General features: G+C 37.7%; 2 protein-coding genes across 2 annotated transcripts in view; both read left to right on the top strand.

Moving 5' to 3' along the window:
• The first annotated feature begins 653 nt into the window (after positions 1–653).
• PRRG4 (proline rich and Gla domain 4) lies at positions 654–14,684 on the top strand. The gene is made up of 6 exons (XM_063289517.1): positions 654–731; positions 1,844–1,956; positions 5,188–5,351; positions 6,117–6,165; positions 8,317–8,449; positions 13,067–14,684. The coding sequence occupies exons 2-6, from the start codon at positions 1,854–1,856 to the stop codon at positions 13,287–13,289; spliced, it is 672 nt and encodes a 223-aa protein (XP_063145587.1). The 5' UTR covers positions 654–731; positions 1,844–1,853; the 3' UTR covers positions 13,290–14,684.
• Positions 14,685–16,139: 1,455 nt separating this feature from the next.
• Positions 16,140–26,229, top strand: part of QSER1 (glutamine and serine rich 1) — a 43,998-nt gene continuing 33,908 nt past the window's right edge. The window contains exon 1 of the mRNA XM_063289516.1: positions 16,140–16,553. Coding sequence (XP_063145586.1) covers positions 16,426–16,553 — 128 coding nt within the window. The 5' untranslated portion in view covers positions 16,140–16,425. The remainder of the gene's footprint in view (positions 16,554–26,229) is intronic.

The raw sequence follows: 26,229 nt of genomic DNA, 5'->3' as shown, positions 1-26,229 counted from the left end.
TTCCAGATCTGGTGGCATCAAGAAAATGTGGTAGAAGCTTATTCATATTTTTCATAAAACACATTCACAGGAGCAAAGACTAGTCTAACAGCACTGAAGCATTCCAGCAGCTTATATTTTGTGCCAACCAGGTTTTATAGTTTTTCAAGCAGCATTACATGCCAGAATTCATCCTAAATTTAAAAGTTAAATTGCCATACCAACACTACTAGTCAAATGAATAGAGTGAAGTAGAAATAAAATCATACTTTATTTCAGATGGTAGATAAGCTTTTGCAACCGTACAAGCAACGTTTTGAGTGATTCTTAAACTTATTTGCAATTACAGTCCAACAAATCGCAACACAACGCTTCCCAAACCCAACTTTCCTATTTTCTCGGATTCCAACGAGCATGCGCTCAACGCGTTACGCAAAGAAAGGAACAAGGACAGCAAAATACTTTGTTTCCCAGGAGATTCAGTTCTGAACATGTAAAGTAAAACTTGGTTCGACACACTGCGTACAAGCTTATTTAAACGTTTAAATGCGCGCTCCCTTCCGCAGCTGAGTCCTCTCTCCAACCCTCCGGACCCCGCCCAGAATTCAGGTGGGCGGTTACAAAGGCAGCAGTCGGGAGATCATGTGATCTCAGCCCTTCTCAGCCGCCCGGGAAGCCCTCGAAAGAGGGGGAGAGAGGTTTCCTTCGCGGTCCGCACGAGCGTTCCAAAAGTTGCGCATTGAAAGCAGCAGGTAAGAACGTGAAGGCCGGAGAAGTACCCGCTCGGAGAGGCCGTTCGGGGGCGGGAAGGTGGGCAAAAGGAAAATCACTGAACCACCCACCTCCCATGGGGTTTCCTCGAGCGACGGAAATAAACTTTCTCCAGTGAAAGGTCTTTCTGGGACTTTCGCAAGATTGCTTTCTCTGTTTCTAAATAATGTAGGAAAGGGCGGGTGGGCAGCGTGACTTAAGCAGAGAGGTGTTTTCGTTCCTTTGCCTCTAGCGCTTGCTTACTTTCCTTTATCCTGCTTGTTCAAGGTATACGCTGCCCTTCCGAATCAGTTTCTTGCGTTGACGTTTGGCCGAAAACGGAATAATCTTGAGAAAGAGAGCTCGAAAGTTATTAGTGGGATTAGCTAAGCCTTAGCTTCAGCGGGGATCAGTTTCCCACGCGGAGATCTGCTCTGATATAGTCAACTTTTTGTGAACCCACCAGCCAGCCCTCGGAAAACCTTGCTGTAATTGCAGCTAGTCCAAAGGTGCTTGGAGAGCAGCGGTCCCCCCAGTTCACAGTCTCTTACGAAAGCGCGTTTCAGCACCTGGGTCTGGTGAGGCCGGGGTATTTTTGAAAGAGGGAAAATCAGTCAATCCATCCGCAGGGCATAGTTCTTGGCAATGTTTAAACTTGTTTTGTGGGTTCTGGTTACTATCTTCAGTAAACGCGGATTTCTGCTATGTCATATGTCCTTTCATTTCTGTAGTTCAGTATCTTTTGCTCTGTGAATGGGATTTTGTGAGCCAGGCAACTTTCCCAAGCAAAATTCTGTATGCAAAGGAAATGTGCTAGCAGATGGGTATACAAATGCTTAGCATGTGTAACCCTGTCTTTCTCTTCAGTAATAATATTGCCTCTTTCCTTCTGATGCTTGTGCAGTTGGGCAGTTTCTGGGAACAATCTGTGTCATTTATCTTATGAAACACAGTGGTTGTACAGGTTAGGCTAGTTTGTGGGAGTCCTATAACCTGTTTCCAATGCAGCGTTCACTGTATTTGACTTGTGCTGACTTGTGGCTGATATTCTTAGAGCCAGATTAGTCCTTTTTCAAAGTCTGCAGTGACTAATCTATTAATGTTTTCTTGACAGGCATCAGGGTATGTTATTTTTTTACGTTTTGCTACTTCAGCTGCTTTTACATTTGTCTGCATTTCCTCACTGCTCAAGACAATTCAAGGAATCGAAGGATGCAATAGAAGAAGGTAACTTATTTATATTAACCATTTTGAATCTGTTTGTATTAAAATTGTTCCAATATGAAGGACAAAATCATCAAGGAAGTGTACAATTATGGTTGCATACTGTAGCCTAACCTAGATGCTGTTGCTCAAAATGGTTCAGTTGGAGTTCATTATTGTGGTATGTATAGTCAATATAATGAATTGCGGTAGTCATCATAAGGGATGAAACTAAAGATCAATTGTTCTGGATTTAAACCAGTTCCTCCCAGACAATTTCTCTTTATCTAGCATATTTTGCTGAAGATCAGAATAATATGTTATAACCAATTATATGAATATATGTTCTCTCCTTCCTAGAACATAATTTCCCTATAATCCAAGTAGAATTCCCCAGCATTAATACTAATCCCTTAATATACCCAAAGTTTTACCAGATTTCATCATCAGGAATATCTGCAGCCTTTAGAGCCCTAGCTAGTTTTGAAATCCCTATTTTCTCCCAAACTCAGTTTGACGGTATATAACAAGTATTCCTGTGAGGTTTTCCTTTACTCTTTCTATTATCACTTATAAGTATATTAATGTTCAGTAGTTGAATTTCATAGGGTATTATTTCCTTCCTTTAACTGAATGAATATTTTGGAATAAAATGAGTAACCATGGAGGAATTTCAGTAAAATGTGACCATGTTTGTTCAAATTACCTATGAGTCAAGCTCTTTTTCTGGTTTTTGGTGTGCTATGGAGATAGCTTGCCATTGCCTTTCTTTCAGGATTTTATTTTACTTCCAGTTTATACAGTCTCAGGATTTCTTGTCTCCCATCCAAGTACTAGAGAGCCAGTTTGGTGTAGTGGTAACAGACACTATGGGACTGTGAGTTCTGGTCCTGCCTTGGGCATAAAGCCAGCTGGGTAACTTTGGGCCAGTCACTCTTTCTCAGCCCTAGGAAGGAGGCAATGGCAAACCACTTTTGAAAAATGTTGCCAAGAAAACTGCAGGAACTTTTCCAGCTAGTCACCAGGACTCAAGGCTAATTCAGAAGCACAAAACAAACTAAATTCAAGTACTAAACAGGTATAACCCTCATTATCTTTCTGAGATCAAGTCAGATTGTCCAACTATATGACAGCAATTTGCCAATCTGCTCACAGTACCCTAACCCCTAAACATTTTCAAAGTTGCCTTGACACATTCCAGTCTCACCAAATTTGATAGTGGCTTTTAATATATACCCTCTTTGAGCAAGTTCAGGTTCTTTTTAATAAATTCCTGCTGGTTATCTTCTATAATATTTTGTAATAAGTAACTTGACTGGGGAAGGCAATGGCAAACCACCCCACTATAGTCTGCCAAGAAAACGTCATGAAAGCAGCATCCCCCCAAAGGGTCAGACATGATTTGGTGCTTGCACAGGGGACCTTTCACCTTCCACAATTTATGTTAGGTAAAGATGAACAATGATGCAGTCTAAAGATTCTTCCAGATCTATACTACTGCATGCTAATATAACACAGAGATGTTGGAAGAACATTGCTATATTTTGTAGAATTAGGCTTAGGTGGGTTATGGAGATTTGCCTCTTTCCCCTTGGGAAAAAAAAAAACTGCCTCAATTGTTTTGTTGGGTGGGGAATTAAGGGTGACAGTAGGTGATTCCATTAATGGGTGATTCCATTCCTCAAGCCAGAGCACAAGGTGATCTTGTTGCCCCTTAAACTCTCAGGCATGCCAGCCACTGATTGTACAAAGGCAAAAGTGAGTAACATGTAAACTAGGCTTTGGAGTCTCTAATTATAGAAGGCACACTCCACACTTGTTTTCAAGTTTTACTTCTAACTGGCTTTGCAAAATTAAAGGAAATGTAAAAATAATGATAGGTTTTAATGAATAATAAGGTAAGGTTAAACTACAAGGTGGGTTAAGAAACAGCCATATCCATAATATCCATATGTTTTCAATTATAACTCCAGTATGGTCTGACCTTTGGCCAAGCTGACATTTTGCAGTTATAGACTAGCAGATCTATAGGACATAGGATGCCATGTCCATGTGTTCCAGTCCTGCGGTCTTAGAGAACTGTATTCCTTAGTTATTGGGAAATAAGCACATTTTCCTAAATATCAGAAAATCTCTGTGGGCAGCTATTAAGATCTGTGCACTTTACTACAGTAGCATAGGCTTTCCTGTGTATAATTTCTTCTTAATCTATAAAATGAGGAATGGAACTGCATCAAAACAACTAGCTTTTTGTCATTAATAACAATTAATACAAGTTAATGTATGTGTGAGAGCCAGTTTGGTGTAGGGGTTAAGGCATCAGGCTAGAGACCATGAGTTCTAGTCCTGCCTTAGGCACAAAGCCAGCTGGGTGACCTTGGGCCAGTCACTTTCTCTCAGCTCTAGGAAGGAGGCAATGGCCAACCACTTCTGAAAAATCTGGTGAAGAAAACTGCAGGGACTTGTCCTGGTAGTCTCTGAGAATCAGATACAATTGAATGGATTAAAAAAATGTTTGTTTATTTCTTCTTGGGAATTCCATTTGTGTATATTAAAATATAAGTCATATTTCCATCTGAGAAAAAAATTAAGGCAACAGTAAATAAAATAATGCAGCCAAACAAAGCCTCTCCCATCTTTTGTATTTCATAAAAAAATATAGATAGCTTTAAAGAGAGACCTGTTAAATTAAACAACACTGGGCCTATCTTCTGTTTCAGTTGCTTTGACCAGAAAATTATGTCTATATCTTTTGATAGGAATTTGAAATGGTAGGAATCTTTAAAATATATTTTTCTAGTATTCTCATATCTTAAACATAATATTTAAGTAAAAGATATTTTAACTCACAAAGTTCACTAATAATAAATGACAGTCAAGCTAAAAAATGGATTCTGGCATGTAGACGTAATACTTCCTAATCTTTCTCATGCTGTCATTGTTTCAGGAATGTGGAAGAAATAATGTATACACCACAAGGACTACACAGTTTTCTGGTGTGACTTGGGAAACATAGGAGATTAAAAATATATAGCATGATTAAAAACAGATTCTCAGTAATCATTGAGTGGTATATGACTTTCTCAATGTAGCCGTAGCTAAACAATAAGCATTTATGAGTTTATAACCATATAAGAACTGAAGTGATTAGGGGTTTTAAATATTTTAACAAATCCTTGGCAAACACTACTGGTATAAGTTCATTTATATTAGAAACAAAGCTATGGTATTAACATAGTTTTAATTATTTTTTAGTATTCATCTTTGCAGAGAAAGCCAATTTATTCATTGGACGACACCTTCTATACAACAGATTTGACTTTGAACTGATAACCCAAGGGGATCTTGAAAGAGAATGCTATGAAGAGCAATGTGATTTTGAGGAAACAAGGGAATTTTTTGGAGATTCAAGAAAAACAGTAATTTAATTTTGATGACTTACATGGAGGACATATTAAATATCAATGCTACTCATCATTTGACACATGCATGCTTATCGATTGATAACAGGTCAACAGTATACTCTGCATAGAAGCAACTGTTAATGTTTCTTATCTACCCTAATAATAAAGCCTTCTATGTTAGCTCAGGTCATATTTTTCTTCAGTTGTTTGAAGTGCTATGCAGAGATGGAAACCATCCCCTGTTTAGAAAGTAGCCATCAAATACACCAGCAAATGTCTTTATAAACCCAAATCCCTGAAACAAGCAGAGAAACTTATCTCTATCAAACAGATGGGGTGAACATGCGAAATAGGAATACCTACTCTACTCTTTATTCTTCTTGGGACTAAGAAAGCTGGCTATTCAAACTGTGTGTGACCACTTTACTAGTGAAGGGAACTCACCACTTCACTTACTAGTTGATTTCTTATAGGGAGTAAAGACCTTGAAATGTGTGGCAGTTGCATAGATACATATTTTCTATTTATCTAGAAAAGTATGGCTCTCGATTCAAAGAGAATTGAAATTTCTTTAAAAATGTGTGTGCATGTAATGTATGTTTCAAAGAAATTGCTGGGATATTGCTATATTTAATGTCTAGTTTTAAGCATTTTGAAAGCAAGTAAAATTAAAAGCTAATCTGGCAAAATCTGTCTACCTTCAGAAAAAAAAATTAGCAAATCATGGTTAGGCTCTTGTAGACCTAATCTAGGCACATCGTTTTTTGTTTGTTGTCTTAGATGTCTTTTTGGACTGAATATACTCTTAGGGGTCCTGGTTCAAAAACAGGTAAGACAAAAACAACATAGTCATGTATTAGAATACTTTTGACATAATAGTATCTTGGTTTATGTCTTCTATCTGTGAGGTGCTAAAGCTGGTCTTTCAATGGATTTGGCAGACAAGAGATGACCAAGCTGTAATCAGTATATTCCTCTTCTATAAGGAATTCCTTGTGGTTCTTCTGATGTACACAATAGAATAAAGGAATTGTTGACACTGTCAGTAAAAGTGATTGAATTTATACTAGAAAAGGATATCCATGGTATTGTGACTTGGTATTTTCTCTTTTAGATGCTGCATTTTATAATATGGAAAAGTGTTTTCTCACAAGCTAGTAATGCTTAGAAGGGCAAGATTTTGTTTACTCAGATATTTAATTTCCTGCCACTATCTGCTCTGTCATATGCTGTGATCATGCAAGTCATATATTTGTAGTAAACACATTGTGTTCTCAATTATCTGTGGGCTAATGTATGAAGATTTTGAGCAACATCCCAATATCATGCTAGCAAATGTCTACTTATATAAGAGTTTCTGTTGTTCCCCCATTTGAATCTCCTCCCCAAAACTTTTCTAAGACACTGGTACAAATTGGATGATTAATATAAAACTTTTCTGACTGACCCCTTCCAAGAGTTTGTTAATAGAAGATACCTATGACAAGCTGCCACTGGTCAGGCTGAACTTCCTGACATGTCCTAATCTATGCAGTTGGGGAGTTTTTAGCTATTCTACAAAGGGCAATTCCCTTCAGCCAAAGCAAGGAAGGAATACTTTGTGGTGACTGAGGGGAGGGGAGATCCTTATAGGACTCAGGCCTATTGCAGCAGCAGCAGCAAGTCGGGGGAACAAGAAGCCACTGTATTATCCTCCTCCTTCCTTTCTCCTGCCTGCCTTCAATTGCTGCAGCGTGGGAGGGAGGGGAGAAGCTTGGTACCCAAGATCTCTCATCATCGAGCAGCCTAAGCAGAGAGGTTTATCTTGGGGCCCAGAGAGTTCTACCTACCCCCTGATAGAAAGGAATATGCTTTGGATCTTCCTGCCTAAAGGCCAGAAATTAGCCAGTCTGATGCCAATATTGAAACATAATGTGTAGCATCTTATCATGCAGCCTTGCCCGTGCATAATGAGAAATTTTCTTACAAAGCCAGCAAAGTTTACTAGAAATGGAAGCATACAGGAAAAATAAGGGAAGGCAATGATCTCTTCCCCCCCACACCACACACAATTTCAAGTAAAATCAGTATAGTCAGCCTAGTGAAACTAGTTACTTATTACCTCCTTGAATAAATTATTGGGTTTCAGCACATTTTGAGAGCTTCTTTTGCAAAAGAAGGTTGGAAGTCTGCTTCTCCTGCTTGTATGTTTCTATGTAGCCTTCCTTTCTGTCTGTCTGTCTGTCTTTCTTTCTGCCTTCCTCAGTGTTATAAAATGTGGAAATAATTGAAAGTCAGCCTCTTTGGGCAAAGCAATAATCTCCCCAGTCATGGAAGATGCTTCATTTCTGATGTCCTGGGTCTAGCCAACAAATTATAAATTAACTATAGGCTAAACCCACTTTGCTAACAACCTTTGCTGGAATTATAAAGATGCAGTCTACTTTTCAATGGTTGTATCATTATATAAATATTTATATAATGATACAACCATTGAAAAGACTGCATTTTTATGTAGGAATTACATAGGAAAAAGTATTGGGGAAAACAAAAGCTGAATTTAATTTGTTCAGGCCTTTCAGCATAGACTGAAAGAATTCACCAGGTACTAAGGGAACTCTGTTCTGCCATACCAAAAACTAGGGTTTGTCCCACTCTCTGTAGCAAATTTAGGAGATGCAGAGGAAAGGGAGAATCTGATGTGGTAGTAGAATGGGTTTCATGCATGGATGGACACAGTTGGGTTTATCCACTTATTGTTACTTGTTATCTAATTCTTTAGCATTTAAGAGCTATAATTGCTCTTCAGAAGATGGGTAATGGGTATATTGCTTTTATAAATGCAGAAAATAACTTAAGGAGCTTATCCCATATATTTATTGGCATACTATAATCATGTTTTTGGCAATATTGGGTTAAAGTATCTAGAGTATAAAATCTAGGGTAGATTAGGAAACAATGAGAGATTTGAATACACTTCATAGTCTTTCCTTCTGTGCAGGTGGCCAAGCAATAGAGAAGATTGATGTTATAGGACTTTTGACTGGACTGATTGCAGTTGGAGTACTATTGATTATAATTGGATTGCTTATTTATTATCTATGCCAAAGAAAGTGCAAACCAAGATTACCAGGGTAAGAAAATAAATGCTGCAGTTACCAATATCGTTTTCAGTGTTGATATCAACATTAAATATATATTTGTATCGGGACATATTATGTATTTATCTGTTTACATTTGCCAGTTATATCCTGCATGGATTTATGCTGTGCAATATCTGTATGTACCTGATAACTTTGGGAGAATTGGTGAGGTGATAGAGGTTTGAAGAAGAACAAATACAGTCCCAATGTTCAAAAGGGTAAAGATGGTGGACCCAGGAAATTATAGAATAGTTAGTTTAATTTTTATAATAAAGCCATGTCGACAAGCATTAAAAAATGCTACCATTATCTGGAGCCAGCATGAATTTGTCAAGAACAAGTTAGACTCACCTTTTTTTTTTAATGATAAGGTGACTAGTTTGGCAGACCAAAAGAATGCTGTGGATGTAGTATATCATACTCTTAGTAAACCAGGTGAATAAATATGAACTAGACAGTAATGGGATCTGGAACATATGCAGCTATTCGAATAACTACACCCAAAGGGTACCCATAAATGGTTCTACATCTTCCTGGAAGGAAACATTGATTCTCTGGTGCTGTATTCTTAGCCCAATGCTATTCTACATCTTTATAAATGACTTCAAAGATGGAATGTATGCTTATCAAATTTGTAGATGACCCCAGGTGATGGGGATTGACTAATATCATAAGCAAAATCACAGTTCAAAACAACCTCAACAGGCTCAAAGGAAATCCAACAGGAAGTATAAGATCCTGCACTTGAATAGGTACAGGATTGGAAGACTGGCTTGGCAGCAGTACAGATAAGACTTGAGGATTTAAGAGAACTTGTGGACCACTAATAATTGGGAATTGAAGGATAGGATGAATATGGATAATAACAAAAAGGGACATAGAAAGTGGCATTATGCTGAGTCCAAATGTTGGTCTACTTAATTCAGTAGAGACTCTACAATTATCCAGCATTTCATTTTGGATTATTTCCAGCCCTAGCTAGACATGGCAGAGCTTGAATCTGGGACTTTTTCTTATGCATTGCATAAAATCTATCTACGAGTTATGATTCCTTCCAGAAATTTCCTAACAGATTAAATAAAACATAGAATCTTGAAGCTATGTAATATTTTCATAAAGATTAAAACACGTATTAAAACCTGTATATTTGTATATATTTTTCTTCAGATATTGCAATATGTGTAGAGAAAAATTAGTTCATATTTTCTGGCAGTAAGGGGGCTGGTGTTTCAAAGCTGAAAATAAAAAAAGTAGGCATACCTTTTCTTAAGACAAAGGCATTACTAATGTTGTACATCACATTTCATCAGTTTATCTTACTAAAGGAGTGAGAAAGCTCATTCTTAGGGCCATCAGTTGTAAAGCATATCTAGAATAGGATTGCAGCTAGAATGTTGATGATTTTAGAATGTACCGTTCTTTAAACAAGTTGCTATTTATGGTTAAGTTCTGATGTCATCCGTTAACATGTTCTTCAGTAACAAAACATTGGGGGGGGGCTTTAATCCTTGAAAATAGTTTTTACTTGATAGCCTATGAAAGCATGAAGCAGCTTCTTAGAAACTGGGTAAGGGGATATTAAGCAACAATATAGCGTGACTGCTTCACTGATAAATTTTTTCTAAACAGGAATGGTTTGAACACTATTCTTTTATGTTTAATGCTTTGAATGAACCACAGGAAGCTCTAAAAATCATGGCATGTAGTATCAACAAAACCCTCTTCTCCGCTTCTATGGAATATTACTGTTTCAAATTGTTCCAAGTTGTAGAAGAGACTCATGCACATATCACACTCTATTCTGTCCAACAGTGGATTCAGAGTAATAACTTAATCAGCTTTCAGTAGTCTTTGATGTAGAAGACCAAAGCCTTCTTCATAAAAGTAGCATTTCACTTTGTCCTTTATAGAGAATCACCACTAGTGATTGCTGAAGTTCACTGCAGGGAGTTGTTTACTTGTTTTACAATTGTCATTTGGCTTCTGTAAATAGCAAATGGCAGTTTCTATCCAAATATTATTATGGGATGTTGTGATTTGGAAAGGTGACAATATGACAACTCATGACCCATATCTATTAGCTGGTACCAGTTTGAAATGTCTACTATCTTAAAATTGATTTTATCTTTTTGTATAACTATTTTTAAAACTCATGTGCTCATTCTATCTAGTGCTAATCTGTTCATTATAGCCTAGAACATATGGGTACCCCATCAAAAAAGATATTTGTAAGGATATATCAATCTGCATATTTGTGTCCCATGCAAAGAGAAATAGAGTGTAACCATTTCATTGCCTATGTTTTGTCCTAAAATCCAAGTGGTTTCTGTTATTTCCTCTAGAAAGCTTTGCATCATTGTAATAAGCTGTCACTTCTTCAGAACTTTATATGACAGTTAAAAATGTCATGAGAAAACTTAGTGAGATAGTGTTGAATTCAAGTTAATCACTTTCAGTTAATTTAATTTTAGATTAATACAAAAATGGGGATTCCTTGGTGCTCTCTGAGCCTTGTTGTTTTCTTGCGGACGTTTCATTGCCAGGCTAGGCAACATCTTCAGTGCGAACAGGGAGTGGTCCTTCTCTCCCAAGGAGAGAACAGCACCTCCACCAACACAAGCTGGACAGTATATAAACAGAGAGCAAGGCCCACTCCCTCTTCGCACTGAAGACGTTGCCTAGCCTGGCAATGAAACGTCTGCAAGAAAACAACAAGGCTCAGAGAGCACCAAGGACTCCACAGTTCAACCCTGAGCTACAAATTTTTGCTTCGATCGGTAATACAAAAATGTATAAAATACAGTGAATTGCCTATTAGCATTATTTTACATTTTTAAGTGTCTTTTTTCCATAAACCCAAGAATATGTGTTCGTGAGTGTATAAGATTATCCTGTATTATCTGCAGACAGTGTTATAGTTGTCAATCAGTTTGCAGAATAACAATTTATCATTTATCAGATTTGTTAAATCTTACCCCTTACATGTAAGCTACTTTATAAGTCAGTGCGTTGTAACTGTACCCAGAATAACCAGACAGGAGACATTTATGATTAGGTGTCAGTGAAAGCAGATACAGTTTTTGTAGGTCAAAGGTAACAAAATGATATGAAATAAACCTGAAATAGAAATATTGAAAGCATCTGAAAATTGAATTTAGACATTGGAGAAGCGTAGGGAGTAGTTGAGAGAAGTGGCCTGTATGGTCTAGTGACTATGCTGTTAGAGTAGATCTGTGAGTGTTTTCAAGCCAACTATGTTTAAGTTGTCCATGTTCAAGACTGTCTTGACTATGGACCAGTCACTTTAACCTACCTCACAGGGGTTCTTGTAGGGTTAAAATGAAGACAACCCCCATGTAAGATGTTTTAAGCTCTGGCAGAAAATAAACTACAAACAGACTTTGAGAATTAGGTTGCATGAACCTGGAAACAAAGAAAAAACTATTTTCATTTAAGAGTAATTGTTCCTCAAAAGACAGCAATTCAAAGAGGCATCTTAAAAATACACATTTATTTCAATAAAAAGATACTCCAATTCCTCTAATTCAATATAAAATTATTTCAAAAAACTTAACACTATTCCTCCAAATGCCTAGAATAGTTAAATTTTTATCATAAAATCCTACTGGCATTAAAAACTGATGAGTTTATAAATAAACTATTTATGGCATTTAGCAGTTTAACAGAAGAAATGGCCTTGACTTTGAGATTAATGTCTATTTGCTTCTGCATGTCTCACTTTCCTGAAGCCTCCTGGAGGTCTCATCAACTCTTGAAAGTGTACCAAAAATTCTAACATTAATTAATAAACTTCTGGACTGAAAAGTTCATAAGGTACTGTGACTAAACTAGAATTATAATTCGGGCTTATCTGAAAATGAGCCATTTCCTGGTTCATATTATCATCACTCTCATTTGGCTTCTGTTGCTATTAGGCAAGGCTAACAAATCTGGTGATATCATCCATGCTGTGTTTAGTATTACATATCAGTCAGGAATTTGGGCTTGTTTTTCTTGCAACAAACAGACTCTCAAGCTTTTTCCCCCTTGGTTTGTACTCTGATTTGTTGAGGGGGGGCATTGTTGCAATTCAAGAAATCATGGATAAAATTGTCCAGATTTCATGGCTCTTTTCATCAGCAGATGCTAAGGGAAGAACTGAGGGTTGCCTGATCCTATGACATTTTTTTCCCCCAGAGTACTGGTTCACCATAGTGTACATATGTGACCCTGATCTCATAGGAAGGTCACTTCCTCTCTCCCAAAAAATTATTTACTGAATCAGACTATCAAACTATCATTCCATAGTGTTCCACAGCATCTAAAAAATTAATGCATGAAGGGAAATACTGGGAAGCCAGATATTTTTTTAAGAAAAAAACCTTTACCTTTCTTCAAAATAAATGAGAACTACTTTCTCCAATGTGACCTCCTTTAGCTGCATTGGGACAAATACTCTTAGAATTCCCACCCTGGAAGATGCTAGATTGATATGGCTGCATTAACTAACTTCTAAACTAGTAAGCTGAAAATGTTAATGTTAGCTGTTTCAATTGATTTAGGATGACTTTTGATCATTCTTATTCATCAAAGTTTTTTTTATTTTAGGCACAGGAGCTGCAGGAGGCATAATTCTTCTATCATCTTCCAAAGACAAGAAGAGTTTTCTTTAAATCCTGTCTCTCCTCATGGTACAGAACAGATAGGATTGCCAAGTTATGATCAAGCAATGGCATTAAGAGAACATTATGATTCTCCACCCCCACCATATCCTGGATGTTCAGGAAGGTTCAAAGTGTTCAAGAAGTCTCTCTCACTTCCCGGTCCTTAATGAACAAACACAACCTGTGAAACTGTTGAGAATTAGTCTTAATAAAAGATGTACAGCTGAAATGTTACAGTACTGTCCTCTAAGAATGTGGAAAGCTCTTCAGCATGCCTATGAGGGACTCAAGAGTTTCAGGTGAACAAGGAACCCACCTTTCTCCAGTGTTCTGGTAGCTAAGGATGAAAGACTCCTTTTATTATATTTCCATTTATGTGCGAAGAACTGTATTGAACTTGGTTTCTGTGCATTTTGAGCCATTGAGTAAATTGATGTGCTACTTCACCTGTTTCTCATAACTGAAAAGTTTCATTTCCTATTCTAAAAATTGCACTAGTTTTCTAACTATTTTAGAGTAATAAGTAGTTAGTACTTTTGTTTTGAGTAATTTTCTCCCATGATAAAAATGTGTGTGTACATCTTTGAGTCAGTTTGTGACTCCTGGTGACTGCCTGAACTAGTCCCTGCAGTTTTCTTGGAAACATTTTTCGGAAGTGGTTTGCCATTGCCTCCTTCCTCGAGCTAACAGAAAGTGACTGCCCAACTGGCTTTGCCTAAGGCAGGATTAGAACTCAGTCTCCCAGTTTCTAGCCTGATGCCTTAACCAATACACCAAACTAGCTCTCCTGTGATAAAAATGATAAAATACTAACACATTAGTTTCACATTATCTCTAATTGAATATTTAAGCTATATTTCTTATACTAGAAAGAATATATCCTTGTGGGTGTCACTTTATCAATAAAAAGAATAAGATTTTATAAATTAACTATTTGTACCTAGTTCCATTTTCTTAATTTCAGTTAAAGAATGAATCTGAAGGAAAATGTGTGATATCTGAAAAACTGCCTTGCTTTATGAAGCCAAAGATCTGTTCAGATGATTAAACAGACTTTCATAGGAAGCTAACAAGGCAGGCATGATGTAAGGGCCCCTCTTTCTTTGCTTATCTGGCAGGCAATATGGCTGCAAAGTAGGTGGGGTCACACCAAATAGAAGTGCAGCTGGATTTTAGGAAGAGGGAGGGTTTTAAAAAAAAAAGACAGGCTTCTTTTAAGGAATTTATATGCCACAAAGTTAGCAACAACATAGATTTTTTTCCATGGTAATCTGTCCCTAACCAGGTTCTTCAGGTTTTCCAATGGTGATTGTAAGTCTTGCACTACCATTTTTGTTTCTCATCTCAGAATGAAAGGAAACTGCCTTCAATTTTCAGCCCGCATAGTCCAAAGGAACTCTAAGGGCCTCATGATGCCCTGGGGCTGTGGTTTACCAATCTTTGTTCTGTAAGAAAATGTTACATGCTGAAGTTTTGAGCTACAAAAGTATGTACAAAGTTTTCAGCTTTCCTTCTCAAATGTAATTCAGTAAATTATGTTTGGGAATTAAACTAATTTGTCTGCCATACTCACTTATACAAGCTTGCTGTAATTGCCATAGGAGCCATCTTTGCAGACTGTTCCACTAGAACTCAAATGTCTGATAAATAAACGGTCAAGATAGTTTATTTTCTATCTCACCTTTATTATTTTTATAAATAACTCAAGGCAGGAAGCATGCCTAAATACTCCTTCCTCCTATTTTCCCCACAAGAACCCTGTGAAGTGAGTTGGCCTGAGAGTGACTGGCCCAAGGTCACCCAGCTGGCTTTCAGGCCTAAGGTGGGACTAGAACTCTCCCTCTCCTGGTTTCTAGCTGTTGCCTTAACCACTAGACCAAACTGGCTCTAGTTAAATGCAAGATTAAAGAATCTATTTCCTCTGCACAATTCAGTGGCAATATTGTATCTCAGTTTCTGTGTCCTCTTTTTCAATGCATAAAACTCTTCAAAAATTACACTTCCATATTTGCAGGTAGGTCCTTAAATGCCAGAGTAAGTACTACAAACTTCCCTCAGCTGTTAATGTCAAATTGCATTGAATTGTGATTCCTATCATCCCCAGCTGCTCTAGATAGGCCAGAGAGAGCACAAAGGTTGGGAAAATCTGTACTAGTACTTCTGTGCTGAAAAGATGTGTCCTATTTGTTCATGCACTGTTATTGCCTCTGGATTTTTGGCAACATACAATACTCATTTTTACATCGGTTATAGCCTCCTATAATTCTCAAACATTTGTAAATGCAAAGAATGTGTGTGTAGCAGTGTCAGAACGGTCAAGCACAGATGCAGTAACATGCAGTAATTCATTCAATAGGCAGGGAGAGGATTCTCCTAAGCTAAGAAACATTGGAAGCATTTAAAAAACACTTTATAAAGTTCAATTGTTCAGGCATTTTACTTCACATGCATTCTGAAATAGTACAATAAAGAATATTTTCTACGCACCCCTTTCATTTTAACCTTCAGACAAGGTTCTAACTGTATGATACATGTGTTGAAGACATACAGCATTAAGCACACACAAATAGGAAACGGCACAGGGAAAACGTGTTGTTCCAAGCTGACAAGCCTTTGTGGTCACAAGGCCACTTCATGCATTATTTTGTCAGTCTACTTAAGAAGGACATTTCACTTGCACACCATATGCAAGAGGTACTACACAACCGCCTACAAATTCCAGCAAAGCTTTTCATCTACAGGCGTCGCGGAGATAGAAACCGCGGGAACCGAGAAAAAACCCGCGCCGCTTCGTGTCGCCGCCGCGGGAACAACGTGAGTCGGGGCAATCCCTTTGCGCTCCAGCTCGGCGTCCTCCCCAATGCAAGCGCCCTCTTCTTTCTTCTGCAACGGCTGCAACTCCCGCTTACCAGCGGCGGCAGGAAGAGCGGCGACGGCGGCGGGCGTCGCTTCCCGTGTCCTGAAGGCGATCAGCCCCAGTCAACTGCAGCAGGGTGGGAGGGGCAGCCTGGGAAAGCTACAGCCCGACATGGGTCTTCGGCGAGGCAGCTCGCAGCCAACTTGGCCGCGGCGTGCCGCAGCTCCCCTGGTTCTAAGCCGCCCTCCCGCCTCTCGCAGCGGAAATTGAGGGGAGGACCGGGTGGGGGGGTGGCCGCCGCAGCTGCCCTCCTCCTGCGAGCGGGAAGGGGGAGTCGTCCCTCTCTGCTCGGTCCCTGCAGTAGCCCCCCCTCCCTGCCCCGGCTGGCCGCTCCTTGCGCGCCAGGCCCCGAGCGCAGCCCCGGCGTCCCCTCCTTTCCCACTCGGATGATGGACAGGAACTACCCACCAGCCCCTAGCTACCCTGATCCATTGGGTTCGGCCGCAGCTGCCGCGTCTTCGCAACCCGCCACCGTCTGGGCCTATGAACGGGGCGCCAGCAGCCTCAAGCCCAGGTAAGGAGGGTCTGTTCCCCGCCAGGCCGGGGGGCTGCGTCAGGAAAGGCCGGGGATTGAGACGAGGCCTGCCTTCCCTCGCGCGCCCGCGAGACGTGCTCGCGGCGCCTTCTCCTCCTAGGCTGGGCTGCTTCCCTGCTCCGTGGCGTGGGACGGAGAAGAGAGGTCTCCCGAAGAGGAGAGGGCAGAGAGCGTCCCCGGGGCTGCGCCCGCCAGTAGGAAAGCACTAGGATCCTCGGGATCCCCATTGCCCTAGAGCTCAAGCGGGGATTTTAGAGGGGCGTAGCGAGATAAACTTGCGCGTGCAGGGAGTTTAAGGGACAATGAAAACAGGAGGCGTTGCATGGTGCCATAGAGGAGGGACGCAGTGGAATTCGCGGCTGCCATGTAACCCCGAGCCACGCTTTCCTCTCTTCCCCACCATCACACACACACACGCTTTTTTAAATTGAAAAACGTGTGTGTCGTCCCGCTACCACGGGAGAAGAGTTCAGCATGACAGAAGCCCCCTTTCCCTCTCCCGATCCTTCCGTTTCCCGGGTGCCTTCGTCACTGCAAACGCAGCGGAATCAGGGAAAGCTTTTGGTCTCTTTTTTTTGCTTCCAAGGTGTGTGTGGGGCAGGCCGTTCAGGTTCAAGAGTTCATGTTTACTTCCTGTGTTGCCTAGGAGAGGCATTTTTGAGGTCTCTGGGGAAAAAAACAGGGAAGGCTCCCCCCACCCCATCTATTAATGGAAAGCAGTCCCTTAAAGAGAGGCTTTAAAGAAGGTGTGGCTCCATTTGTTAACTGAGGATCTGGAGCATAAAAAGCAATAGCATGCGTGCCTCCAAGGTTGAAAAACAAAATTGCCAGGCTGTAACAGTGGCAGGGATGGAGATTGCCAATTCTGGGTGATCTCATCTGAAAACACCTGAGACTAGTTTGAGCTCACCATACTGATTCCCAGTACCCCTTCATCATTTTGTGTCTCATTTTGCCAGTTTGCACTTTTCTCTCTCTCTCTCTCTCTCTTTTTTTTTTCTTCATACGTAGAGGTTCAATAGCCTTTGGTCTGTGTGCCCTACAGCTTAAAAGTTGATTCATGCTGAAACTTGCTCAAGAATATTCAGATCCCAGGGGCTAGGATAGTAACGTAAAGAATATTTAATGAGACACTTTTCAAGGATATTTTATCAGATAGAATAACAGGTGGTTTTCTCACCCTGCAGGTATTAAATAAAAATTTTAAAACTGATTATTACATGAATTTTAATATAGCTGTAGTAATATATTTAATGGAGAATCTTTGTTGCTTCTTAAGAGACGTTGCACATGTTTACCAGTGGTTTGCATTGAACTTGAAATTTATTTGGGCTGTAATATATGTGTACAGTAAGTGTAAAATAACAACAACAAAAATACAATAAATCATCAAGCCAGTATGTCAGCAAGAATTAAATTAGCTTTGGTTTCTTCAGTAATCCTTCATCCTGTGATGGTTTATATGGGTGGGGAGAATTCTGCCTGCTCTGTCTTCTTCCTATTCTGCAGCTATGTCTCTTCTGAGCAGAATCGCTTTATAGTTTAACTTACCAACATTTAGCAACATACAAATAGCCCAAGGCAAGAAACACATTTCACTGAGGGAGTAGGCAGTTATGCAGGTGGTATTTTGGTGAGGAAGCACAAAAAGGCACACCTGCAAGGTGAGAGGGTGGAGTAGGAAGCTGCCTGAAGCACTGAGGGAAAAAAAACGTTTAAAAATAGAGGGGAAATGGTTTCTTATGTTGATGCTGATTATACAGTATCTGTTCATTTCTTTGGGGGTGGGGATGAGTGGGTTCCTAACTAAAGTGACAGATTTGATTCTAATGTGAAGATTAGTGGGAAAGATGACCCAGGATATCTGGAGGAAATTAATATCTCCACTGATCAGCTTCCTTTAATCCTAAATTTTATTAACTTTTCTTTGTATGGTTTTATTGCAGTAAGTAAATCTGTAGTGAGCTCTTTTAATATCTCAGAATATATCATTCAGCTTACTCAAGAAAATAGTTTATGGAAGATAAAGGAATACCACTGGATATGCCCCATGTGTAGGACCACTCAAACCTCCATTGTTGACTGAGAAGCCTGCCTTGCTTTGCCCGTAGCCCACCCTCAGAAACCCTGTAAAAACAAAATAATTTAATTCTAATTCATTCCATTTAGAAATGATGGTTTCAGAAAGCCCTTTAATTAAAGAACTTGTAGAAGTATCATGCACAAACTTGAATCAACCTTCCTTATTTTGAGACAATAGCTCTTCTATGCTGGTTGATGAGTTCAAAACGTCACACACAAGATGAGGGCAGTGTAATAACTTGTTTCAAGTTTCCCACCTAATAACAGGGGGGGTACAGGACTGTGACAGCAACTGTTCAGAATTCTTACTTTGAGAATCCAGAGCATGCAAATGATGACTTAATGATTTGCATTTATGCACTGCATGTATGTAGTCAGAATGCCTAGAAGAACATAAGGATGTTGCCTTTCTAGATCCTTGAGAAATCAATATTGGAAAGATATTTATTTTTACATACCTTGAAGATTCTTCCATGTATGCAGAAAGCCTTCTCTTTTGCTGATTGTCCTGTTTTGCTTCCAAACCAATAACTGATTTTGCAATTATAAGGAACAAGGAAAAATGCCTCTAGCCCCTAATTCCAGCCATCTTAGTATGCAAAATTATAGCACTAGGTTTCTTGGTATAGGGTGGGCTGAGGGTGGAATAGTTTTGTTCCATGAAGCTTTTCCCTGATAAACTGTGATGCTGAAGACAGTAGGTTTGGAGGTGATTATCATTTCCATACATTAACACTTTGTTGCTGTCAAGAGGATTGTTTGGCAGGAATTGTATAATGTATCACAGTCTTTAGTTGTTATCTTTTTAGCAGATTTAGAAGGTTAGTTTCCTCTATTTTCTGTGTTCCATTTATGTCCCAGCTTCAATTCATACTAAAAATGTGTATATCTCAAATTCAATCTATTATAGAATTAAATCAGGAGTGGATGACATGCCACTCTCCTTACATTGTTGCCAACTCCTATCAGTCTTAGCCTGTATGGTTAGTGATAAGGGACAACTAAGTTGTGATACAGTCTGGCTTCACACAACATGCTAAATCAAAACCAAACCACGTTGTGGCTGATTAAACAAATCACATCTTAGGGCAGTGCGTGAATCCAGCCACCATCTGTTCAATTTTAGTTCTGTTGCACTTAATCTTCTTCCCCTACGATGAAAATAATGCTACCCATAGAAGACAATGATGAATGCTTAGATTTTAGTCAGGTGTGATAAGGCACCAACAAAAGATAATAGCCAAAACAAAAATCCTCCCAGAACGTTAAAATGAACGGCTTTATTGTTTTAGTAATTCTGTGCCCCTATCTTTTTACTATTTATATGGCCATTTTCTGGTTAAAGCTTAAACCAAAAAAGTTATGATTTTTGTATGACTCTGAAGATTCCTGAGTTTTGTAGAAATTCATATGTTGTTTTTTAGTGATCCAGGTTGCCATTCCTGAAAGAAACAAATAGAATCTGCAACAAATTGTTTCAGTGTATTGGTAAGAGTGTTCAGCTAGTCATTCAAGCCCTCTTCAGTAGGCCACTCCATAAGCTCAGCCCCCATGTTCCATTTTTAATTTTCTATCTCACACTCCATATTGCACAATGTACTGATCATGCTTAAGTCTCACTGAGCTATCTTGCATTTTAAGAGGGGGGTGGCCTTAGCATTTTTTTTAATAACAGGCTAGTAGGCAGGCTGATATCTCTTGTTCTTTCCTGTCCCTGCTTTGGCTCCATCCAGCACTTCAGTTTCCTGTTTGAGATGAGTAATGATGTGGAATAATTTGGTTGCTAGATCTGCTTAATTGTTAATGATTGGATTCAGATACCATGCTGTAGACCAAGGAACAATCTTGGGCTGTTAATCATTGGATTCAGATGCCATGCTGTAGACCAAGGAACAATCCTGGGCATGCAACATACAGTATTAATTAGAGACAATGCATTAAGAACCATAGTAGCCAAATTCACACGATTTGCTAATCCCAAACAGCAGTGCCTACATATTATGTATTCCTCATAATATGTATTACACATATAATGTATTGGTGCTATGTATAAACCTATACATAGTATTTGTTTTAAGGCTTTGTTTGTTTGGATCCACACATCATGTTAATGGATCCTAATGTGGTTTAGTTTTGTTTTGGGGCAGTGTAGTTTTGTTTTGGGGCAATGTACGTGAATTCAGGCCCTGTGATTTATAAACTATGATTATGGTTCAGTTTAATGTGAATTCAGTCATTATACAACAGACCATAGCTTAGTAGTAACCCCAGTTTTATTATTTTATTGACTGAAATATCTATTTTTGGTTTTAAAAAGCTTTCTCTAACTTGAATTACAAATATGAATGCTGAATTATAGGCAGATTAAGGAAATTATTTGTTAACCCAAAGAGCTATTTATCCACAATATAATTTATTTCTATGTATAACTACATGTAGTGCCATGATCACAGAGCATTTTCATAGCCTTTCCATTTTATCATTGTGTTACTATAGAATTGAGTAGGTGGTTAAGTTTTTTCTTCCATCTTTAATATGGTACTTCTCCATTGGCTGATACATTTGAGATCCTAATGGTCAAGCTAGAGATAAGGTTTTCAACCGCATGGGTATTTCAATACATACTTGCCAGACATCAATCTCTATCAGTTCAATTACCACAGTGCTGTGTGTTTAAGGGCGTAAGATAAGCAAATGTTTATTTTTATGTCACTCATTCCTATTATGTTGTGCAGTCAGAGATTTCTATGAAGAAAATTTGTAATGGCAGTCACTTACAGATTTGCATAGCAGAATATTGAACTCCAGTATTAAAAAAACTGAATCTTTTGGAAGTTAGTGAAAGATCTTGTAAATAATATTTAAAATGCATTTGTTTTATTTCTGTGTGAATCTGTCAGTGAGAATGAACCAAGTTAGTTTCCACTATATTTCTGAATAATTTAACAAAACTTCCCTTTTCTTTTTTAATAAAAAGTATATTAATGTTGCTGGATAATATAGTATTTTTCCTCTGTTTCAGCATTCGCTTTTAATAATTGGTACAAAATATAAAGGAAAGAGGAAAGTAAAATCACAAACGTACTAAAATTGTGTCTGCTTTATGTTTAATTGCATATTTGAGAAAGCTACATAGCTAGTTGTATGGAACTGTTTCATTGAACTGTTCACTCTTGATTACAGGGTATGACATCTTTTTTCTGAATTGTGAATAGTAATTGAATAACATAAAAAATAGGTGAGATAAATATAATGTGGAGATTTGATAAAGTGATTTCTCTAATATTCACATCTTGTATTTCCTTCCAAGAAACTCGGGATAATGCATATAAAATTTACTCCATTTTGTTCTCAGAACAATCTTGTAAAGAAGAGTACTGTTGTAAAAAATACTAAAATTGGGTGGTATGTTTAATGGCTGATTAGGTATTTAGACCTAAGGTTCTGTAGTCTTCGTGGCTTCATTTACTTACAACATTATTCCTATAAAAACTCTGAGTTGTTTTTATATTGTGATATAAATATATCTGGCATGGATAGTGCTGTCTGAATTTAAAAGGACTGAACTTGCTGAAAAAGTAGGTGTGAGAAAGGAAGGTATGTAAAATCTGGATATTGGCACTAGCTTATGGTTCTGGATACTTAGATATACAAATACCTTTAAGGGTGTTTTGGTTTTTTTATGCCTTTTATAAGGTATTTTCTTACCTAATTGTAACAGAGGTTAAATTATGGTGTGGCCTGATGGACATTACAGGTTTAATTTTTATCTCTGTCTTTGCAAGATATGGAATTAGTGACACTGTTGTTGTTTCAATTGTTTATGTGCAATCATCCATAATGAGAAGAGTTGATGACTTTGGGCCAGTCACTCTCTCTCAGCCCAGCCCACCTCACAGGGTTGTTGTTGTGGGGAAAATAGGAGGAGGAAGGAGTATTAGGTATGTTTGCTTGAGTTATTTATAAAAATAATAGGCAGGATAGAAAATAAATAAATAAAAATTAATACTTCAAGTAGATTTGTAAAGTGTCAAATAAAAGTGAAGACTGAACTTTTTGTTGTTGTGCTAAACTTTAGAGGATGGATTTTGTATTTGTTGAGGAATCCTATACTTCAATTTCTAAAAATTCTTCAAATTTATGCAATAAGAAATTAGAGATACCTAAATGCTGTATATTAATCCATACTTATAATACAGCAGAAAATATATATTATGCATCAGAATGAACAGCTTTTACTCATGACCCATAATCTAATGCATGTTTTGTATAAGACATTTGTGCTTCAGTTTTTATAACTTAAATTTGTATAAAATGTTTGACTGGATTTGCACATTTTAATAAAGAACAGTTTGTTTACCTGTGATTAGTTGAACAAGCATGTGTCTGGATACACTGCATAAACCATATACATTTATATAGATTATGAGTTTACCAGTAGCTGAACTTAGCCATTATGATTTGTAAATACGGTTTAAGATTTAGTGTTATACCTGTGAACCAGAACACTATGGCTTGTCATCAAACACTAAGATAAGCCATGTATTAGCAGAATAGCAGTCCAGCCAGCATTTCTTTTGGACAACATAGAGCCCATAAATAGCCACAATGATATAGTTTAATTTTTCAAACCTTAAAGTCCCTTGATTTTTGCTGAATATATTGTTTGCCCTATAGAATCACCTCCATATTGCATCTTGTTTGTTCTTTCACTGACCAAAATTAATGAGTCTAATCTGAATTATTGTTTGTTTTTACATTAATGGTACCATGGTAAAATTTTAATAGTGTATTAAATATACATTGTACCTATACATTTGTTTAGTGATAGTCCAGAAATAATGTGTTTTTTTTCTTCCCAAATGGCTGATGTTGCATGGAAACATGTTACAAATAAGTAAAACTCTCAGGAGGAGAATTAAACTTTTATTTAGATATAGAGATGCCCTCATTATTTATGAAAGCTCCTTTTCAGTCTAACAATCACAAATAACAAAACCATAGATAACAAGATCTTTTTTAAAAGGATGTGCATGTAAAGCTATTCACCATTTTGTACATGCATAAAACACATAAAAATATTCTAAGAGTTGTCCTCTAAATAGAACTGTGTGCCAAAAAGAGTGCATATGTGTACCCTTTTACCATGGATAATGTGGTCTGGTCAGTATTTACCAATGGAGAATAGAATTGCCAGTAGCGCAAACCACCTGTGCTACCAATGGAAAATTCTACAAAATCAGAACCAATTAAGATCCTTTAAACAAAAATCCATGCATTGGTCTTTTTAAATCAAATGGTGAAACAAAATATATCACTAAGTCTCACTGAGAATAAAACACATTACTAAATATCACTAAGAACCCTTTACTGAGTATGATAACATTGCTATGGATGAAGGGGAAGAGAGTGGGGAGGAAAAAGGGGCTGCAGAAAAGTCAATATAAGCTTCAAGACACAGAACTGTTGTTTTTACTGTTAAAAGTATTGTAGATTCTTAGTAGGCTTAAGCAGGCAAGTTGGTACTTGCTTTCTAGTATTTAAGATTTCTATTTTCCTTCAGTTTGTGCATAAGAATATTGCACTAAAGTAGAGACTAAATGCCCATTTTAAATTATCCTGCTTATAAAATATGTTGCTTTATATATCATATTGCATATATTTATATAATTAGATGTCCATAAACCTTGTATCAAATCTTGTTATGAAAACAAGTAGTATTTTCTCAATCCTAAATATGCAAGTTGTATTGTTTTTCAGCTCTCTGATTCTCAAAATGGTTAAATAATAACATAGGAACAAATAATTTAATATTAATATTTTAAGACTAACATAGCATTAAAATATTTGTCCTTAAAGTACACTTCTAATGTTGTAGTTCTGTTTAATTTTGGGATCTTGTATATTATGGGAGTTGGGAGAAAGAGAAGGAAATTCCTTATTTTTGTTTCTTTGTTAATTTTGTTTCAGTTTCAAACACTGTAATTCAGATTTGATCCTAGATGAGTAAGTTGATATGTGCTATTGACATTAGTTAAATGAGGAAGTGAGGAATTTGGCCTATTTATGCCCAGTTTTTTTTAGTACAACAGCAAGATAGAGCAATGGGTGGGACCACTATTAAGGTATCCTGTCCAAGTTAGAATGTGGTCAAGGCATATTTTTAAAATTTAATTATAAATGTATGGCTGGGTCTGTATATCATAGTAAGCCATCATGTGATTTAACAGCACACTGTGTGAATCTAGCCATTGTGGCTTTAAACCATGGTTTATTTATTACAAATTTATAACAAAAAATTGTTACATTTATTATAATTTTGGACTTGGTTTTTGCAAAAAAAATTCCAAAATTACATACAATAAAACCAATAAATCTTACTGAAATTACAAAGGTTAAAATTGTAAAATAAACAGGACCATGGGAATGACGACAGAATTGCAGTGACACAAAAGCATATATTCAGTCTAAAGTTTGAGAAAGCAAACCAGGCCTTTAGTTGATTCCAGAAGTTAACTAACCTTGTTGCCAACTGGACAAGGAGGGAATTCCATAACCCAGGTAGCCATGTCAAGAATGCCATTATTTCGGCTGACACGTAATTATTGTCTGAAAAGTGCAGAATTCTGTGCTAATTTTCATGGAGATAGTAAGCAGTATGGTGGTCCTTCAGATTTCCAAGGCCTGAGTCATGCACAGCTTGCTGTTCATTTTTAATTTAGCTTGATAATTATAGGCAACTAGTGCAACTGATTCCAAACACTGTAATTTATTTACAATAAGTTGCCCTGTTTAGCAACCTAGCTGCAGTATTTTGCACTAACTACAGCCCTCTTGATCAGCTAAAACCAGAGTTCTCTGAAAGTACAGTACATCACAATAACCCAAATTTGAGATTATGTTTAGCATTATACAAACACAGTTATTCAATAATAGTAAACCATGTTATAGTTGATGGAGTTTTTAAAGGTTAATAAAAGAACTCCAAGCAGCTAACAGCAATCTTGCAGAGTAGAAGCATGAACCAAAAAAAAGAACTTGCACATTAAGCTTAATTACGTTCAGAAATAAATTCAGTCTTCACACAGTAGTTAGATGAAGAAAAATAGAGGTAGCTTACTTTTATTCAGTAGATCTGGATACAGGTAGGTTCATAGTAGAAAGCACTTAAACATCACTGGATGATGAAAAAAGCGGCAAGCTCTTCCTGCTTGCTTGTCTGCCAGAAGGGTAATGGAGATTGTTAATCCCCAAGCCCAAGGAAGAGGAGGAAGTGGAAATCAGGTGACCTATGTGATATCCCACAAGCACAATAGAGATGCATTTGCTAGAAAGGCCCCCATATGCTTATGAGACAATACTGAGTTGACCTCTGATAATTCCAACAATAGTCACGTAAGTTAAGATTTAAAGCAATAAATGAGCCCAGTCACTGTTCACATTTCCATGTCCATTACCTTGTACCTGGTTTTACTTGGTTCTTGAATCTTTAATAAAAAAATAAAGTAAAATCAAAAAGCTTGGAACCAACATATATAGTATGTTGGTACTGGTATAGATAGCCTCTATGATA

The sequence above is a fragment of the Candoia aspera genome, chromosome 1 (assembly GCF_035149785.1).
Source record: "Candoia aspera isolate rCanAsp1 chromosome 1, rCanAsp1.hap2, whole genome shotgun sequence".
In the NCBI taxonomy this organism is placed as follows: domain Eukaryota; kingdom Metazoa; phylum Chordata; class Lepidosauria; order Squamata; family Boidae; genus Candoia; species Candoia aspera.
The sequence above is the reverse complement of the archived record's forward strand: the minus strand, read 5'-3'. Positions and strand labels throughout refer to the sequence as shown.